This window comes from Hyperoodon ampullatus (assembly GCF_949752795.1).
Source record: "Hyperoodon ampullatus genome assembly, chromosome: 9".
In the NCBI taxonomy this organism is placed as follows: Eukaryota; Metazoa; Chordata; class Mammalia; order Artiodactyla; family Ziphiidae; genus Hyperoodon; species Hyperoodon ampullatus.
In genome coordinates this window covers 41,483,126-41,505,386 of record NC_136922.1, presented here as the reverse complement: position 1 = coordinate 41,505,386, position 22,261 = coordinate 41,483,126, and the positions used below count along the sequence as shown (strand labels likewise).

The window sequence follows — 22,261 nt, the reverse complement described above, 5'->3', positions numbered from 1 at the left end:
ATTTGCATTATCCAGTCCTGGAAAATTTCAAGGAAGGTAGTTTAAAAACATACAATTAGAAATTCATTTTGAGACATCTCCTTAAAGGTTACTAGATAACAAATGTTTGGATCTATGTATTTTCAACTAATGAAATTATCATGGTATTAGTGTATGCATATATTTCTGTAAAATGCAACATCTCAAATGCCATGATCTTTTCTCAACAATTTTAACTTCCAGGTATAATAATGTAACATGAAATCCCTTTCTTGCTTCTAAATTTAATTGATTTAATCACTGAATTTAAATGCTTGGAAATTGTTCTGCTTGCTGGTGTCTGAATGCCAAATACATTATCTACAGTTCTAAGATGAATGCTGCAGTTATATTTAGACAACTTAAAACACTGCCTTCTAAATTACCCTAAATAACCCAGAGAAATGTCTAGAAAAACTGATAGTAGTGCATGACAAATATCCATTACCACCAACTTTCAGGTAAGTATAACTTTTACAAGGAGTAGAAACTGTTAGACTCTTACTATTTAAATGCTCTTTGTGCAATTTTCCAGGCAACAGAATGGACAGCACACATAAGTTAATCTCAGCTCTTCCAGAACTCACAATCTCCATTTTAAAGATGAAGACCTTCAAGCCAATAACCTGATTTTTCTTCAGCGGCAAAAGACATTCATCTTTGGCCAAGCTTTCATAGACATCAACTCATTTGTTCTCTTTGATCAGTTTGGCTTGGATTGACCTTTTTTTTTCCTCCTACTTCTTCAGAGTTTTCAAAAAAATAAAGTCATTTGATATAGACAGAGTCCTTGACAGTCAATCAGATCTATAGTCTCTCCCCTCTAGCTCCTAAAAAGAATCAGGATTTTAGTCTTCCCCAGTACAGAGCACAGACATCAAATAAGGTGGGGTAGGGGTATGTGCAGTGTAAGTTTCTTTGGGGGGAACTTATACATAGTACATTTTATGCAAGATAATGAAGAATAAAAATAATGTGTTCACTAAGTATTCAAAATTGGGGCTATGCAAATTATACAAAGTGGTGGAATCTGTACTATTAGCCTAGTGGAGTTTTCTATACTTTAGCCTTTCTGGTCCCACCGTCACAATTTTTTCCATATCCATGTACTCCTCTATTATATTTTAGTTTTGGCTTTTACTCCATTTTTACTTAAATAAATTTATTTCAAAAATAAAATTATTTAAAATTACAAACTAAGAAAAAAGCATTCCTTACCATAAAGAGAAAACAACTGCAATAGTACATATAAAAACTGTCACACTTTAAAATATTCATCTGTGTACTGCTTAAAGTAGTTCAATTTTCCATCAGTGTAGTATATACTACACTTTGAGAAATTCTGCCCAAAGAAAAGAATTTGCATTGGTAAATGGGAATGAAATCACTGAAAACTGCATGGACAATATCATGTTAATTAGTTTTTAAAATAAACTTTTCTATCTGTCTCCGTATGTGGAGTAGACATGCACCTAGTTAATGAGGTTTCAAGCAGGAAGTCCAGCTGCTCCTGACAGTACCGCCCTTAGCTTCTGGCAAATGTTTGAAATTCTATGGCTTGAATGTAATTACTTTTGCTCAGTGGTTTTCAAACTTTTTAAAGCAGTCAACCTTTTCTGCTTTTTAAATGAAGCAATATTTTTAAAACCAGTAAATTAAAGAGAAAATAAGAATTTTATTTGTGCAAATATATTTTACACGTTTAAATTGCTAACACTTGTGATATAGTCAATCTATGAAAATAACAGTTATTTTGATGAGGATAGTTGCAGTGTTATAGGCATCCTATTTTTCAATGTTCTCTGCAGTTTGTTTTTATTGTATGATACTGGGAATATCCTGATCCAGACAGATATGTAACCATAAATGATACGAACTTTTTACATCTCACTTGGCAGTCCTGCACCATTCCGCATTCATTACTGGAAAATGGTATAGTTGGACTTGTATCATCAAAGCTTAAAACCATTAGAATGCCTAAAAACTGCTCGTATTACTTGAGAGGTCCTTGCTGTCAAAAAGCACGTTCACAGGTGTACTTTTAATATAGTTTTTCAACTTTGTTAATACAAATTTACTTGCTGCTTGCCTCAGATGTTAACTAGAAGTTTCAATTAGTCAAATTTACCTTATTCTGCATATTTAGCTGAAACTTTGTTTCAGTTTTATCACTGGTTCTTTACCAGGAGTTGTTAAAAGTGCATTTGATATACAAACTAGTACAAGCCTGTTATTTTGGGGAGCTAGTTAACTAATGCAATTTTTTATGAGCAAAAACTTTTCTAAGGACTGATTTCCATTTTCATAAAAAACATTCGTATTGTCACCTTGTTTTCACTTCCATTGATTGTTATGCACTCTTTATTGCTTGTGTCAAACAAAAGTACCTGAGCTTGCAGGCCTTTTAATTCCTTGTGATTCACATACACTGTGGTGGTAATGTTCCCCTTGGTACATCATGAAATATACAAAGATGTATTTTAAAATGACCAATGCAGAGCTACAGACTTTCCAATTAATGTCATAATTATTGAGTTGTTTGTTTATTTAGATGTGTATATGTTTACAAACATATGTGTGGAAAGGTATAACTATCATTTTATCCATCTATCTATGGATCAATCCACCCATCAGGAAGAAGAAGAGGAGGTGGAACCGGAGGAGGAAAGGAAGTTATTTTTGTCTGGTAACACAATTTGATGATTTGGGAATTGTCAGTATGACAAAATGTTTTTATAGAACACACTTTACAGTGTTTTTATTATAGGTTTTTATATTATTGTTCCAAAATATGACAGAAATGAATTTGAACCAAGTTTTTACAGAACCTCTGAAGAACTGCAGTTATAGCTCAATGGAACACAGTTTGAAAAATAATGGTTTATCTGAAGGCTTTTATTTCTTTTAAAATGCAAACACCTCTACTTTCATCTGCAATCAGTCATTTATATATTAATGTGAATAAATTTATTAGATATCTTTCTGAGACTTGGATTTAATGCAGAAGAAGAGGAGGCAAAGATTAACTCAGCAACTGAAAGAAATGGGAAAGACTGAATATTAAGGCTAAGAGCACTGAAGATCTAATTTGCCTACTTTACAATTTTGCTTAAAGACCATGACATCTACATGATACACTCATTTGTATTTCCAAAAGAAGTAAAACAAAACAGACAACAACAAAAACAAAAGAAAAAGACAAACCCACAAAGAAAGTGTCTGAATTAGATGAATGTGATTATGCGTATGTTTCAGAACTGCATCTGTTTTAGAGTATTTTGCTAAAACGATAATGTAATTAAATTAATTACTTATAATTTTGATCAACTCGAATTAAATCAACTGTAAAATTTCCAACCAGTGAATTTATTAATTGAAGATACTCTGATCTTATGCTGTGAATGTCCTCAAAGATTGCAAGCAAAAAAATTGTGCAGGAGTTCCAGTTTATGTAGGGTGAAATATAAATGAGTATGTAATGCTCCAAACCTGATCTTGTACCTTTGATCTATGACATTTTTTAAATTAAAACAAACTTGTAAACTTTTTTCTTTATTTAAATCCTTCTACTAAATTAAAAAAATTATCTTTACTTCAAGAATCTATAGTTAGGTATGCTTCCCCAACTCTCCCCACCACCAAAAGCTTTCTAAAGTTTATGGAAACAAGCATCCATTCTAATATAGTAAACATTCAGTTTAAACTTCAAATTTTTTACACAGCTATATCAGAAAAGTTGCTAGTTAATATTTCAAGAAAGTGCAACTTAAAAAGAAGAAATTTACGTTATTAATTTGTTCATTTATTTACTTATATTTTTCCAAGAGTGAAGTTATTAATTTGAATCTGGGTTAAGAAAATTGTTGGACTAGAATTACAGTTTCTGTTATTTCATTCTAAAGGCCATACCTGTAACCATTCTGTGTAAATTTGAAAATATATTTAGATTTAAAATACTGATTGACCCTTACATTTAATACTATTGTCTTTGTGTCAAGAAATTGAAAGCAAGATCAAATGATAGAAACATTTACCCATTTCGGGAAGGGATACATGCAGATATTTTAAGTAGTAAATTTCTTTCATTTCTGATTAAGTGTAACATTTAAGAATTAACAGAATAAATGTGAAATCAAAACTGTGAAGCATTTTGAGATACTTTTAGCTATTTTGTTGTAAGATATATCAAAATAAAAAAATCTTGATAAAATTAATAAAAGACTGATTAACACAGAAGTCTTTTTAAAATATTCAGCTGATAAAGTCATTTTAAGCATTCAATTACACTGATCTTGAAATAAAACTAAACCCAAACTTACAAGCATAGTTTGTTTAGAGAGGGGAAAAAAAGTTGAGCCAAATCAATTATAAAGCATGCTTTTGTTATTACTCATACAATGACCTTCAAAACCTCTGATTTCTAATGTTTTTCCCAATCTTTGTACTAAGAAAAATGTATCCCTAAGTCACAAACCCTGTAGGTTCTCACTTCCTTCCTTCTTCTTTCCCAAGTTTAGGGAAACTTGGTCCCAATAGTTTCATAGTACAAAGCAAGAAGACAGAATGGGAAGAGAGACCTTTTCCTAGGGTTATGGGCACTGACAGTCTATACAATACTTCTGGCTGATTTGTGTGTGCTTCATTCCAAACGTGTATTCCTCAGCATACAAAGGGGGATGAGTGAGGCCAACAGACAGCATGTCTGCAGTAGCTCCATAGTATACAGACACTTGTCCTGGTGGAGCACAGCCATGAGTTTTACAAACTTTAACATCTCCTTGGGCTAACATAGTTGACAGCTGAGCACTGAGAATCAATTCAGATACATATCTGAAATGTCTACATGCAAAGGACATGCCAAGTATTAATAGGCAGTGACCAAACAGAAAAATAAACCTAGAAATTATCATTTTATATATATAATATATGTAAAACTATTTTTTAACTATATGGACTATATTACTATATGTACTCATTGCTTCCTTAGGGATAGAAGCAGAGATTTTTTAGGTTTGGTCTTAGTATGGTCCTTGAACTAATTTTTAAACTCAGGAATTTTTCAGGAATCTTTTTAGAAATCTGCATTTATATTTAAGTATAAATGCATTATTAATGTCAATAAATCCTAGAAATTAGTAATTATACCTAATTCCTCTCATTTTAAAATTCATATAGCACAAACCTACTCATTTTTTCTACGTACTTCTTCAAAAAACCATTTTCCTCCATGTTTTCATACAGTTATATTCGTTCTGAATAGAAAGCATCTTAATTAATTTGGTATAACTTTCTTGCATTAAATTACACAACTCTTCAGGATTTGCCTCTTTAGGATCACCCATACATTTAGTGGGCATCAAAACCTTCTGTTATTGGCAGGCTGTAGTAAGCACTTCTTTCAAGAGGATACTTAATACTTCCTCTGTCAATCTTTTTTCACCTTCATGGTCACCAAATTCCATCTAACGGAAGTCACTGCCTGCTACTAAAACTTGAATCAGATACCTTCAGATACCTGAAGACACCAAAACATAAAGCTATTTCCTACCACCGCCAAGCCTATAAACCATCCTCACATTTTATTTTCTTTATTTAAAAAAATATTTATTTTTATTGAGCTCATAAGGCTGTGATCTCTTCATATTTTGCCTTTGCTACACTGAGCTGAGCCAATACGTTTTCTTGGCCATCTGAATGCCATCAAAGGTATTAGATAGATTCTGGAAGGTTAAAAAAATAGTATGGATACTATACATAAATTGTGGCATGATCAATTATTATAATACCAAAAGATTATAATAACAATTTGGTATCTTTGTTTGTACAGTCTATCAAGAAGAATTAGTTGTCATGTCCCAATGTGAAGTATAATTCAATGGAGTTGAAAATTGATCCATAGTTATTCTACCCTATTTTGTTAGTCCTTTGTCCTTTGTTTCCCAGGTATTCTACTTTTTACTAAATTTCTGGAAAAATAGAAGCAGATAACCAAAACTGATCGTGGGATATTTTAAAATGCCATTATATATAATATTTAGGACAACAGTTTCATGTAAGATAGCTTCCTAATCATAGCCTGACTGAAGAAAGCCAAAAATAAAACTTGCAACACACCTCAGAAAAGCCTTAACTAGGCCCTTGTTATAGCAACTCAAACATCTGACCAAGATGATCACATTCCAGAATTTAATGTACAATACATCCTATATTATTATCCACTAAATACCCACATATATTTTATTTTCTGTGTAAAGAGCTATACCCACAAAAAGGAGAATAAAGGAGAAAAAAATCCATGAAAATATAGCCAGTTTATACATGATTTTAGAATCTATTATAATATTAATTTAATCACACTTGTATATCTGATATAAAAAATACAACTGCATAAATATATATAGTGCAATGGAAAACTCTTTCATTTAAAATAGTCTTCAAGGGCCGATTAAGAAGCAACAATTAAATATTAGAAAACTTACCTTGACTTGCAAACTTCAACTCTTTGGCATCTGTGAGCGTGGTCCTTTTGTCAGACCCTTTTTTGTCTGTTCGGCGATGGCTTCGTCTTTTCTTAGACTCTCCCCAAAGATTGGACCCTCCATGCATGCTTGGTATATTCAAAATAGCAATTCCTTCCAGAGAGATGTTTATTAAATCAATCTGTACTCCATCACACTGATTAGAAAAATGAAAAGAACAGGAACAATTTGATTTCATCTTTTGTATTTCCTTATCTTCTAATAAGAATTTTAAAATCTATAATCTTGTCCTTTCTAAATAAACCTTTCAAGAACACTTAAATGGTTACCCTAAAGGTCAATATAAAAGATAAAGCAACCAATAACATTTACCAGGCATCATAAATAGTCTTTTAAAATGATTAAATTAAATCATCAGTGTATCTTTGTTTACAGAAAACCTTTGGAAGGGGCGCAATTTAGTGTCTGCATATATAACCAGCTGCAAATTTCCAATGTGTTACAAAGAGGTTGATTCTGGAAAGTTTTGTCAAATTTCAGGCAGAAGTTTTAATGACTGCTCCTATTTAGAACACACTGCAAGGTACTACTGGGGGAAAATAAAGAAACAGAATTCATAATTAGGGTCTCATTTTTGGGGAGCAGAGAAAGAAATGGCTTAAGAGATTTTTGAAAAAAGAAAAACAGCAATTCAAAGAGATCTGAATTACATGAAGTGGCCAAGGATGGTTTCTTGGACTAGATTAAGTTCCAAGCACAGTGTCAAAGGCAATGAGAGGCATGGTTATCTAAATGAACATGGAGAACCAGGCAGGCTGAGTGAAGGAAATGCCAAGAGCAGCAGCAGTAAAAGGAATCTCCAACCCATCATTACTTTATAGCTGCTTTAACGAAAAAATGGAAAGTAAAATCAGTCAGCCAGATTTTTTTGTTTGCCTGGTGAGAAGATACCCTTTGACTATGCAAAATATGGAACACTCTACCAGACAATGCTTTGCAATACTCAGAGTGATCACTTTTTACTTTTTTGAATTTTCCATACATTTCTACTGATGCGCATGTGTGGAAAGTGACAAGGCCATACTGTATTTCTGTAATTATGATTTATTTATTCATTTGCTTTGAGTTTCCTAAAATGGTACTTATTATAATATAGCCCAGATATTGTCCTCCCATTTTCAGTTAGACGTCAATATGAGCAGAGATGTCAATATGTAACACTATGCTTTACAAACAAACTTTGTTAGGGATATGCATTTCATCAATTAAAGTATATCTGCAGCGGGATTGTTTTATTTGCTATATGTTTTATTACAGTAAAAAAACAGAAAAAGGTGGATACAATTTCATCATTCTCTTTCTCACCGTAATCATGATTTTTGAAACTGGAAGAGATAATCCTTCACCAAAATTACAAAAACAAAAAACAAACAAAACCCCTCTCTTTTTCTACATTTTCCTCATCATACTGAATCTAATACTGTATCTTGTTCACTAAACTATAAAAACTGTGAAATAAAGCAACACATCTTGAGCCTACTTGGCAGGGCTAGAAACAAATTCTAGAGAAGGTGCCAAGTTTTCATTCAATTTATTTCAACGAGGGTGAAACCAAGGTCTGGATGATGCCTTTTTTCCCCCTAGAAACAACTGATTTTTTCCCCCTTCTTTTCATGTATTAAGATGACTTCTTTTTACTAAAGAATTCTGCTCATGTGTATACTCACTTACTGCTATATATTCTAGATAAACAGATATTAATTTCATAATTAAAAGTAATCTTGTGTAAATACCCTGCAGGCCTCAATGAATCAAACACATACTGTGTGTCAGGCCTCCTACTGTCTTCAAGTGGAATGTACTGGCTGGATAATTAGATAGTACATATTTTTTAACCTTATTTGCATGCATATTATATCTTTTGCACACTGACAAGCAGCAGTAACAACAAAAGTCAGATTACCACAGGGAATTCCCACAAAGAAGTCTTCATTCCTTATAATTTGCAGCCTAAATTAAAATAATTTGATCTTTGACAAGGATGAAATGTCAAGCAGAAGGGGGTCCTCTACAAGCCACGGCCTGTGGCTTCTGAAATCTGCCTAATTTATGTCAGTCACTTCTTAATACATATTTAAGTATTACACGAAAAAGACGATAAATATGCAATCTGACACCTTTGGTATTTCCCTGCTGTTAATTTATAAAGGTCTGGCTTCCCCCAAACTGACTAAAATCATTTAAATAACAGAAGAACTGTGAAATAAGCTGGAGGTGAGGCCTGGCTTCCATTTTCACTCAATATTGAACACAGCAGGTAGTACACTAAGACAATTATTTGACTAGGCCTTCGAACCCCACTGTGACAAGTTACTTTCAGAATTAGTGAAGGAGCATTCCTTTGTTCATCTGCAAAAAAGGAGAGCATGTTGCAAATAGGCTTTTTTTTTTTTTAACTGAATTAGGGGAATCACATGTGACAACTGAAAAACATAAGTGTATACTATTATTCATGTTTTCACTCTTCAGAGTCTTGGCACGTGTAGTTTTAAGGAAACAGTAAGCAGCTCTGTGAAAAGTGAAAAAAATTCTTAAGAAATTCCAAAGAAGAAGGACCAATGAAGAACACTGAGGTTCCTGTGAGAGGAGGACAGTGTACTTACATAAATACCTACTTATTAATAATTTGTTTCCACTAGTTCTTGACCCCAGGCTACCTTCCTCTGTTTGCTTTAACGTTATGTTCATTAGTCTGGAAATTTCCAGTGCTGGCCCTGATGAAGACCAGGAGTTGTATAGCACACCAGTTGAGTGCATGGAAATAAAAGCTGAGGTGAAGGCTATGAAATATAAACAAGTTATAATACTGTGTCAGATAATATTTTCATCTACTTTGAAGATTTATGATTTTTAAAAAGGTAGCTACAGAGGAAAAGAATATAAAAGCTTAAAAGCTAACAGCCTTGGTTAGTCAATAAATCCTGAATATTTTTATTATGTTGAAGAGAGGTCGTTAACGTATACTACTATGGGAGCTATTTTCAGAGGGCAATGTTGTGAGGCCATTGTCCACTCTTTTCAGTTTTGAAATGGAAGATCTTATTCTAGAGACAAATTTACCTACAAGAATATGGCTTAAGTTTTTCTTCCAATATATTTTAATCCTAGTTTATAAATATACCCTGCACCACATTATACAGAAGTGTTAAAGACAAACTTTTATATGTGAATTTAGTGTTTTAGATTCAGTTAACATGTCACTTGACAGAAATATTTAAAACATGTGAAGAACTTTGGAGAGCCATAAAAGTGTGGATAATAAATCTGATGAGATATGATTAATGATAAACTGTAAATATTTTTCCAGAGTGAGTCTAATTCTATGCCCAGTTCAGATAAAAATTATTCATAATTTTACTTAATGAAACATAAAAACATTGCTTTGTTCATTGTTTAAAATGGTATGGTGTAAAATGACTTAAATATACCTGCTTTTAGAAGAGTTTCTGCAAATTCATACGTAAATCATAGGATAAAATTATTTATGTTTTGCAGAAAACTATAGCAGCAAGCCTACAAATTAAAACGTACATATAAATGGCTTAATGGGATCTCTTCTGCTATTAGAAGGCTGTGGTATTCTGTATTTTCCCAGTGATTCAGCTCCGTGTTTTCTGAAACGCATTTGAAAAGTATTATCCACAAAACACAGTGTGATATAGGGACCCAGAACATGCCTTTTAGGTGATTTTACTGTTAGCTGGCAGTCCAGTGATGGTGACAAAAGTGCTGATTGCAGATAATCACAAGATTATTTTTAGAGTGGAATGGGAGATAACTGGTAAAGGAGAGGAAGATGGAAGCACACCTGGAAAACAGGAATATTTGAAACTGGTACCATGTATGCACACACACAGTTGCTGAACATGTTGATAGTAACAATAACACTGCTGGTTCAAGATATTAAGCATTGGGGCCTCCCTGGTGGCGCAGTGGTTGAGAGTCCGCCTGCCGATGCAGGGGACGTGGGTTTGTGCCCCGGTCTGGGAAGATTCCACATGCCGCAGAGTGGCTGGGCCCGTGAGCCATGGCCGCTGAGCCTGCGTGTCTGGAGCCTGTGCTCCGCAACGGGAGAGGCCACAACAGTGAGAGGCCCACATACCGCAAAAAAAAAAAAAAAAAAAAAAGAAAGAAAAAGATATCAAGCATTAGCCACAAGTATCAGCAGAAAAGCACTTTAATTTTACATGTTTCTCTCTTTCAGGAGATTCTGTGAAAGCCAGAAATTATTGCTGGAATATTAAATTTCTTACCAAAAGTTATCTCATTAAAAATAACTTGTGGTAACTAAAGAAGAGAAATTTCACCTTTGGTCACCTTTCATCTGTCTCATTTCTTCCTCACTCTCCTCAGTAAGAAAAATTATAATGTATTTATCTTAATGAAACGGTAACAGTACCTCAACCCCATACTTCTTGTACTTTCCTGGAACAGGGAGGTATTTTTTTTGTTTTGGACTTAATGAGTCCAATTTTTGTTTACCAGGACCATCTTTGTTGAGGTCCACACCTTTAATGTCTCCCTTCATCATTGTTTCTAGAATTTCATTGCAAAAAAAAATCACCTGGGAAGCTTTAGAAGAGAGGGAAGATCTTTTGACTGTTCTTATCACACATGCGTGCGCACGCACGTGTGCACACACACACACACACAGAAAGAGGGCAGGGAGATACTTTTGGAGGTGACGAAATGTTGATGGCTTTCATTATGATTATAGTTTCATGGGTATATTCTTTTCTTCAAACTCATTAAGTTGTCTACATTAAATATGTACAGCTTTTTGTAGGTCGACTACGCCTCAATAAAGGGTTTAAAAAAGAACGTTCATTCACACGTTTCATTTCTACTACTCCAAAATGGTGTTTGGTAGGGGTAAGGATAGGCTAAGGTTCTCTAAATGCATGCTGAGACACCATCCAGGATGATTTTGATATAGGTGAAGCACAGACTAAGCGAAATTCTGCCCTACCACCTTTAATAACTCTGTGCTTTCCAGGTTACTGGGCAATCAGAATCTTATCTTTCAAATTCTGCTAATTTATTTTGTGTCCCTGACACTCTTCTTGCAATTTGTTAATTCTTGAGCTCATTTAGGTTTTGTAGAAATACTTAATCATTAAGACAAAGGTCAGTATCTGAGGATGGAAATTCCTGGCCTTAAAATGTACCACCCTCCCAAGTCTTATCGAATACCAAAAGACTCAAATACTTTGGAGAATGGGCCATTTTACTCTCTCATGAACTTTGCCTGGTACATGGAACAAATTAAAAACTCATGAACTTTGTAAGTTTCAACCCCAGATGTTGACCTGAGATTCTCAGGTACATATCCATGCCCCAGGTAGTTTTATACAAACTTTGCTTTTAATATATTATCTTGTAAATTTAAAGCTTTTCATTTAATCTTTTTATTTCTTTATCTTTTGTTACAAAGTTAAAAGATAATTGAAATTATTAAAATTAAAAATTTCAGCTTTGTTAATCTCTATGTATATAGATAATTGAAATTCTCAAAATTAAAAATTTCACCTTTGGTAATCTCTCTATGTATATATTTATATTTTGATTCCCCAATTGATTTGTTTCCTTAAACATTTTGGCAGCAAGCAACACAATTCTTGTTTTTTTTTTTTTAATCACGAAAGAAAATGCTCATATGTGTGTCTCTGCAATAGAGATGCAACAGGATCTCTCTAAATCATAGGATTTTGAGGAAGACTAAGTCAGGTAATGGATGTGCATTGCTTAGCACCAAGCATGATGTATATTTAATAATAGATAAATCTTAGCTATTATTTTCATCAACTATTAGCCCGTGATATTAATATTATTCCAAATAGTCACCTTTTTCAGAAAAAAGCTTCCTAAATGAAAGAGAGATATGAAGTAAAGGGTCACACAGCAAATGCTTTGCTTGGAAGAAGCTGTCATTAAAACATATATCCATTACTTGAGGTACTCTTGTACTGAAGTGGTTTTATTCTCTCATATATTTTCAAACCATAGTTGGTATAATTTTAGGCCAGGAAGCAACAGCAAACAGAATCAAATTTCCAAACTGCTGTTTTTATTATATTTAATTATGAAGTAACCTTGAGGGTAGAAAGGCGTATTCTGCTAATATGATAGACTGGATTCATTAAAAAGTGAGTAGAGAAGCAGATTTTACATTACCATCCATCCACACACACACACACAAAACAAGCTTTAGAATTAAGATAAATTCATAAAATTATAACAGTATTTCAAGATATGCAACGATAGAATGGGGAGTGCACAGTGCTGTCTCTGATTTATAAATGCTACTCCAGTGGTGCATAAAATAAGGCAGTAAATGCAGAGCTGGGAAGCCAGACTAGGAGGGCATGTAGAAACATGACCCAAAAGAGTTTTTCTCAAGATGTAAAGCTCAGTGGAACAAAATCACTGAATTTTACCACTTGTAATGTTCAAATCAATGTTTTCCATACCTATTTTTATCACATGTCTTTTGCTATATGACACAAACTTTTCCTTGGACATTTTTCACTTTGTGACATACATAATATTATACTATAGATCGATGTTGGTTTTTTGTAAATTGAGACTTTACTTTTTAGAGCAGTTTAAAGCTCATGGCAAAATTGAGGGGAAGGTACGGAGATTTCCTGTATACCCCCTGTCCCCACAAATGCACAGCCTCTCCCATTATCAACATCCTTACCAAAGTGGTACATTTTACGACTGATGAACCTACATTAACACATCATAATCACCCAAAGTTTACAGTGTCCATTAGGGTTCACTCTTGGTATACATTCTATGGCTTTGAACAAATGTATAATGACCTGTAGCCACCACCATTGCATCACATGGAGTATTTTTATTGCCCTAAAAATCCTCTGTGCTCTGCCTATTCCTTCCTCCGTCTCCCTTAACTGGCGACCACTGATCTTTTTACTGTCTTCATAGTTTTACCTTTTCCAGAATGCCATATGTTCACATCATACAGTAATGTAGGCTTTTCACATTGCCTTCTTTCACTTAGGAAAATGTATTTAAGGATGCTCCATATCTTTTCACAGCTTGGTAGCTTTTCAGCACTGAATAATATTCCATTGTCTGGATATACCACACTTATTTTCCCATTCATCTACTAAAGGACCTCTTGTTTGCCTCCAAGTTTTGGCAATTATTAAATAAGTTGTTACTAACATCCATGTGCATGTTTTTGTGTTAATATACGTTTTCAACTCCTTTAGGTATATACCATATATACTGTATCATACAGTAAGGGTATGTTTAGCTTTGCAAGAAACTTCCCAACTGTCTTCCAAAGTGGCTGTACCATTCTGCATTCCCACCAGCAGTGAATCAGACTTCCTATTGCTCCACATCCTCACCAGCTTTTAGGGTTTTCAATACCCTAATAGGTGTGTAGTGGTATTTCACTGCTGTTTTAATTTGCACTTCCCTGATGAAATATGATATGGAGTGTCATTTCAGCTGCTTATTTGCCATCTGTATAGCTCCTCGGATGAGGTATCAGTTAAAGTCTTGGGCCCACTTTTCAAGACGGTTGTTTATTTTCTCATTGTTGAGTTGTAGGAGTTCTTTGTATATTTTGAATATACAAAGTTCTTTATCAGATATGTCTTTTGCAAATATTTTCTCTTAGTCTGTGGCCTGTTTTCTCATTCTCCTGACATTGTCTTTCAAAGAGCAGACATTTTTAATTTCAGTGAAGTCCAACTTATCAATTATTTCTTTCATGGATTGTGCCTTTGGTGTTGTATCTAAAAGGCATCACTATATCCAAGGCCATCTAGGTTTCCTCCTATGTTATCTTCTAGAAGTTTTAAAGTTTTGCATTTTACATTTAGCTCTGTGATCAATTTTGGGTTCATTTCTGTTAAGGGCGAAGAAATGTGAATAGATTTTTTTTTTTTTTGCCTGTGGATGTCCAGTCATCACAGCACCATTTGTTTAAAAAAACCTTCTTTGCTCCATTGTATTGCCTTTCATCCTTTGTCAAAGGAGAGCAGACTGTATTTATGGGAATCTATTTCTTGGCTCTATATTCTGTTTCATCGATTTGTCTGTTCTTTCACCAATATCACACTGTTTTGACTACTTCATAGTAAGTCTTGAAGTCAGGTAGTGTCAGTCCTCCAACTTTGTTCTTCTCCTTCCATATTGTGTTCGCTATTCTGAGTCTTTTGACTCTCAGGATAAACTTTAGAATCAGTTTGTTGATATTCACAGAAAAATTTACTGGAATTTGGAGATTATATTAAATCTTTAGCTGAAGTTGAGAAGAACTAACATCACAACAATGTTGAGTTTACCTATCCATGAACATGAAATACCTCTCTTAGATAATTTTTTTTTCAATCTATGTTCAGTGGTAGGCGAAAGTAAGGAGAGGTGCAAGAGGCTTCAGGGTATCCACCCTATATTCAACCAGAAGCCATACCTTAAATTTTTTTTCATTTTTGCCTTTTGCTGCAGATTTTCTTCAAGCATCGGTTTCTGAGAGCAGAAATGCTCAAAATCTACTATATAATGATATCTCAAATAATGAGCTTTGAAGGTAAAGGGAGGTCTTAGATGATTTTTATAAATATATATGTACATATAGCTGTATAAGTATATATATACATATATATATATACATATATATATATATATATATATATATATAACATACACATATTTATCATCACAAATAGCAATCACAGTAAGTGCCTATTGAGCCCAAATCCTTCACCTTTTGTGATTATATCCCTTTTCAGGGTTATGATCTGATTCAGTCATGAAGAGCTTTTTCCATTCTATGACGATCAATTCTACCCCTAATACTTCAATTTATTTGTCAATCATGATGAGGGAAAAGTCCAAAAAGATTACATTCTGAAATAGTACCACTTTTGCTGTTATTATCATTAACAGTAAGTTAGAAAGCTGGGATAATGAAGAACCTAGCCAGACCATTATTATGATTCTCTGTGGTCCATAACTACTTTTGTCTACCAAACTTATTACCCTAATATTTGCCACTAATGATTTAGGTCTCAGTAGACAAGCTATTTATTTCTTTTTAAAAAGAAAAGTGTTAAAGCCGGTATTTCTCAATTCATATCAGCTAGTCATTAGGTGTCCCTGTTTCATAATTCTGTTCCTTTGATTTGTCTTTATAACTTTTCCTTTTTCTTTAACCCCTAAAAATCTCTCAATAAAACTAACTCATTTTCTATTATAACTTGTCTCCAAAATTTTTAGTCCTACAATGTCTATATTTTTGGTAGACGTATTTGCTCTAAATCTTTTTAAAGTGTATCTTTTCTTGCTATCTTTGCTCTCTTTCTTGGCTTTTCCACTTCCTACAAATGTAATGGGGAAATGGCAACCTCGGGAACTGAGAAAAGACCTAGTTAATGAATGGGAATGGAAAAGTATATGTTTTAAACTTTATTCATAAAAGTAAGTACAATTTTAGTGAACTGTGTTTTAAAGGTTATAAGATATAGAGACCTGAAAATAATACATTTTTTAAAATGTATTTTGCAACTTTTTTTCTTTCCCTTCAAGTACTTTCTTTTATCTTACATTTTTCTGTCCATACTATGCCCACTGATTTCTAAAGTTGTGTTCCACCTCTCATTTTTTTATGCTGTATTAAACAACTCATACTCAAACTTAACTTTATATTAGTATTTCAGATGTGCTAGATTCTCAATGAGTGACAGAAATGACATTTTAGAATCTTGGGTCAAGCTATATGAGTCGCTAAAATTCTAACTCCTTCTATGGGCTAGCACAACAAATTAATAATCAAACTCAAGCCATTTCATAGTATTATAAAGATAATTCATTTTCTTACTTCTATTTCTACAGATTCATGTAGCTTCTTGCAGGTGGCTGAGAAAGTTTCAGATGTGCCAAACTCAAAATACCAAAATTTGTTCTTCATTCTGAAAAAGGAAAGGAAGAAGCAACTTAGGCAATTATCAATAACAGAAGGGATTTTTTGAAATGGGGTAGGCCTGTCTTGTATTATAAGTGATAGAAAAGGTTTGAGGACATGTACCATCCATTATGTAATAGATGGTCACATAACTTTCAGAGTTTAACTGTTAGCATCAAATTATATGATTGTCCCGGAGGGGATTATAGGAATGTATTGATCTGACAGATTCAAGTATATCTTTGCCTTTTCTATAATATTGGTTGCTCAGATTTTGAAATATGGTTTTAGTGCTTATGATTCTTAGCTTGTTCTTAGACAAGTTGATTTTAGACCAGCCACTCTGTAATCATAAAGAGAGAGAGAAAAAAGAAAAGTCTAGGCTTTTCATGAGGAAAAGGAGACCAAACTTAAATATGCTCAATTTTTCTAGATGGCTATGCATTCATTAGAAATTATCATGATTGGAAACTATATTAAAAAGAAAAAATAGAAGTTATCCATAAATATAAAACTTAGTAATTTTTGGATAACTATTAATTATTTTTAAAAGATACTGTCCTCTGTTATATGAACAATAATGGGAAATTATGATACAGCATGAAAGAACTAAAGAAATAATATATTTTATCAACATATAATTACAAAGAAAATATAGTTTAAACTACTTCAGTATTTAATCCAGAAGTAAGATGCTCAAAATTTATTTTCTCCCGCAACTCAATGACCATATCTTTGTTTCTTTGTACCAGATAATTAAATTAATGACCATTTAATGTAATTTTACAAAGGCTGACTGGATTTTTATATTAGCCAGTAGTGGATTTAAAAATTCATTCTCACAAAAAGCTGCAGTTTTTAATTATACATAGTCTAACAAGCTATCACGCCCTCAATTAGAAGAAAATACAGGTAAAATGGGATACATGCTTTCTCACATGAAGGCAAAACAAAAAGAATTTTTATAATGATATTCAAATATCTCTCTCACAACAAATTATTTTTTCCTTATAAACATGGATATGTACTTTTCACATTAGAATGTAAAATATTTCAACAATTAAAAAAGACACTTGGCAAGGACCTTACTGCTTAATGCAACCTTCTTACTTGTTACGTAAAATGACATGGAACCTAATACAGTGCTTATTATTATGCTGTGTTGTATAGAGTTCTCCGATATAAAATTACAAACTATAAAAGTAATCTTATCTATCGAGACATACCCAATAATATTTAGCCTCATACAAGGTTTTATTTGCTTACAAAATTTTTACTAGCCCTTCTTGCATTAATCACCATATTAAGGCCAATAATCTGAAAACCAAGATAAGTTTCATAAGACTCTAGCACCATGAATCATTATTCTTTTCCAGAGCATATCTCCTTGGATTATGGCCTGATTTAATATATCTGAGTAGACAGAAATAGATGATAGCTAGTTAGATAGAACAGGGCAAACATTTAACAGTAAGATCTGTGGGCCTGAGTTTACATGTAAGTTTATATTAATGCAAATAATGTACTTTATAGAATAAATGTAGTTTTACAAATTTATACAATGGCTGAAGTTAATGGAAAATTTAGTTTATGGAAAATTAAAAATATTTTCCTATTGATTCGTCATTATCATGAAAAATATATCATTCAGCATGATATGAGAGGAAAATATCGTTCTGTGTGAAATGGTCTCCAGACAATCAGAATAATATGTAGTATATGTTTTATGACTGTTTGGAATTGTCTTTCTACATTCAACAAGTTTTCTAATATTTTTCTGTTGGCCTTTTATCCAGACCTTCCTGGATTCATTTATTCATCCAGTCATTCATTCAACAAATGTTTAATGAGAACATTCACTTCCATATGCTATGTTTAGTTCTAAAGATACAAATATGAACACAATTATCTTTGTCTCTAAGGAGCTCAGAATGGTTAAGATTATGAGCATATAAAATAACTGAAAAGTTAATTCTCTAAATTAAATATGAGCAAAATATTGAGAAAAAACACTTCAGTGAATCACCTGCTTTTGCCTTGAGGGGTCCAGAAAGCTTTAGAAGAGAAGATAGCGTTATAATGGATAAGTAGAAGGCAAACAGGAGGAAGGTGAGACAAGTTCTGGTGTTTTTAGGAGTGCAGTGTGACTTAACAGATTGCCTAAGTATGGGCTAACTAGGGTCTTTTTCAGAATGGGTATGCCAAGTTAAGGGGTTTGGACTTGATATTATAGATTTATAGGATGTCTGAAAGAAGTCTGTTAGCAGTGAAGCGACATAGCCAGCCTTGTTAGATAAATAAAACTCATAGAAATGAATAATTGGGCTGGAATGGCGAAATGTTGGTGCTGTGGACAGAAATGTGGCTGTTGGAATAGTACAAATGAAATAGAATTCAAGGCCTAAACCAAGGGGCAAGGAAAATGGAAAGGAGAGGCTGAATTTAAGAGACATAAATGAGGGAAAATCAATAGGAACTCGTGGTATTAGATTATACTGATTTCTGCCATACCTAGGTTATCTCTAGAGGTATATGTGGGAATATCAAAGCATTACTCCAGCAAAGAAAGGGCTATGAGTTTACATTTTGACAGGTTCTGTGATGTAATGTACACTGTATCACAGTTTGAAAATTATATATATACATACATACACACACACATATATGGCTTCCAATTGCATGTAAATGGTTACTCCCTATTTTTTTTCCATTCTGTCCATCAAAGTTCTTCATAGCTTAACCAGGATGATGAGGAGCTTGTATCAGCTAACCAAAATATACTCATTTTAGCAAACACATCACAAGAAACAGAAATTCTGAGAATTTACATTCAGTCTTTATTCACCATATTAGTTAGCATTACTGCTCATGTGCAAAAGCTGCTTTAAATTCACCATTATTACAACCATTTTATGTTTCACTTAGATAAATATATGGAGGTAATAAAAAGCACATAGAACCAGATTCCACATGACAAATTAAAAGCTGTTAAATTTTATTTTTTTTCAACCAAACTGGTCTTTAGGTTGTAGAAATGCAAAAAAGCACATTTAAGCATGTATGCTATTTATTTTTATGGCTCACATTAGAAAATGATCCAAATAATTCAAACTCAGATTTGTCAGAGAAAACATATAGCTGTGGATTTTAAGAACAAGGTAACTGGACATTTAACCCACTATGAAATGTTCACACCAGAGTCAAATTTATTGTTCTTACACAGGTTTTGTGGTTACAGGTACGATGACAAATGTCCTACAAAAAAAGTTATTCATACTGTTATAATTTTTAGTCATTAATATACTAAACCGTATTTCAATGAATTTAATTGTAAGTCTACAGGTTTTAGTTTAATATTTAAAGTGCTTGGCTACCAGATGGTCAGGTAAAAATAAAATTAGCTCCAATTTACCAGGCATTTTCTTACTACCAGTAATTCTCCTTCTTTTATATATCCTCAGGAAAATGTGAACTATCAGAAATACTGCTCAGGCAAGAAAATTATTCTTGTCATAATGAAATTTAGTTAATATTTAGTTCTATAAGTTCTGTTCAAATACGCATTTTAATTTCTAGCAATATATTTTCCTTGGAACTTTTCTTCCTGGTTTACAAAGTTTTTTTTTTTTTAAACTTTGCCTGCTAAGTAATGTTAATGCAGCAAACATAAAACAAAACAAACATGAATTGCCAGTGCATTTACCAAAAATAATACCGAAGAACCTAATTAGATACGACGCTCACTCCTAACAAAGATTCAACATAAAAAGGGTGAAATTGCCTCATTTACCTTACTGTAGAAAACTCTAAAGTCATAAACACACAGAAAGTTTTAATGCAATGAAATTACTCTTAAATTAAATGTCAACTTTTTCTCACAGGTGTGCTTCTTTTATTATTTTCATGTGTTTAATGGTGATACAGCAGCTATTGGAAGACCATTTATACATGTATAAATCTGAACTCTTCTAATAGACACTTGAATCCCTTTTCAAGCATCCTTAACTGATTCTATCTATACTGTATGAATAACATGCTCATCAGATAATAAAGTCCTCAGACCTTTGCTTATTATTTATTTTTATTTATTTTTAAAATAAATTTATTTACTTTTGGCTGCGTTGGGTCTTCATTGCTGCGAGCAGGCTTTCTCTAGTTGCGGCGAGAGGCTACTCATCGCGGTGCACAGGCTTCTCATTGCTGTGGATTCTCTTGTTGCGAAGCACGGGCTCTAGACACGTGGGTTTCAGTAGTTGTAGCACATGGGCTCAGTATTTGTGGCTCACAGGCTCTAGAGCACAGTCTCAGTAGTTGTGGCACACAGGATTAGTTGTTCCGCGGCATGTGGGATCTTCCCGGGCCAGGGCTCAAACCCAGGTCCTCTGCATTGGCAGGCAGATCCTTAACCACTGAGCCACCAGGGAAGCTCCGACCTTTGCTTTTATTTTATTTTTAAATTTTATTTATTTTTTAAATTTATTTTATTTTTGGCTGTGTTGGGTCTTCATTGTTGCAAGCGGGTTTTCTCTAGTTGCAGTGAGCGGGCTTCTCACTGCAGGGGCATCTCTTGTTGCGGAGCACCGGCTCTAGGTGTGTGGGCTTCAGTAGTTGTGGCTTGCAGGTAGAGCACAGGCTCAGTAGTTGTAGCTCACGGGCTTAGTTGCTCCACGGCATGTGGGATCTTCCCAGACCAGGGATCGAACCCGTGTCCCTTGCATTGGCAGGCAGATTCTTAACCACTGCGCCACCAGGGAAGCCCCGACCTTTGCTTTTATTGTTTTTTTTTTTTGTTTTTTTTTTCCGGTACGCGGGCCTCTCACTATTGTGGCCTCTCCCGTTTGGAGCACAGGCTCTGGACACGCAGGCCCAGCAGCCATGGCTCACGGCCATGGCTCATGGGCCCAGCTGCTCCGTGGCACGTGGGATCCTCCCCGGACCAGGGCACGAACCCGTGTCCCCTGCATCGGCAGGCGGACTCTCAACCACTGCACCACCAGGGAAGCCCCCCCGACCTTTGCTTTTAAAATGAAAGCAAAAACATAATGTCCTAAGTAGCTTAGTTAAAATGGATTTTAAATGAATATTTTTTACTCATTAAAGATGTTTCAAAAATCTCATCATTTACATTAGTTTGCTTTCATTTTTGTCCTGTTAAGAAAGCATTTCAACAGTCATTTCAAAACTGGTTTTAAAATTATTTTCTCATGGAGAACAATGTTTCTAACAATTCGATAACTTTATTTTAATACAAAATTTAGTCTTACAATTTGATGGAATACTCTAGAAACACAGCAGGAATTTTGAATTTGGCTAACAATAGTGGTGATGAGAGACGTGCCACTGTTGACTTACAGCAATAGGGTAAGTGTTTAAAATGGTAGATTTATGTCACAGAACTCAATTCAGTTTTGTTTTTCATTGCCAAGAGACGTTACACCAGACTTTGGTTATAGGGTTACTCATTTATTCCTAAATGTAGTGAGGTTTTGCTCTTAATATGATTATATTTTATAAAAAAGAACTACATTTTATTGAAACCCTCAAACCTATGTTTTTTAAAAATAGCAATTTATACACTCTCATAGCAAAAGAATAATGTTGGTAACATTATTTCATAAGAAAGGAACATGGCTGTAATGACTACAGTGGGGACATTTTATATCCACACCGAAGACAGCAAACATTTTTCATGTTTGCACACAACAGGTAAAGATACATTTTTTAAATGACATATAAAAATGCTTGTATCTAATGTTCA

The 22,261-nt window shown here is 33.7% G+C and overlaps 1 protein-coding gene across 6 annotated transcripts in view; it reads right to left on the bottom strand.

The window, feature by feature from the left end:
- Window positions 1-22,261, bottom strand: part of DGKB (diacylglycerol kinase beta) — a gene marked incomplete at both ends in the record, with an annotated part of 651,556 nt that overhangs the window by 186,972 nt on the left and 442,323 nt on the right. For all 6 annotated transcript variants that reach the window (XM_079711689.1, XM_079711690.1, XM_079711693.1 and 3 more), the window contains 2 exons: window positions 6,498-6,693; window positions 16,420-16,510. In XM_079711689.1, the coding sequence (XP_079567815.1) occupies window positions 6,498-6,693; window positions 16,420-16,510 (287 nt within the window). The remainder of the gene's footprint in view (window positions 1-6,497; window positions 6,694-16,419; window positions 16,511-22,261) is intronic.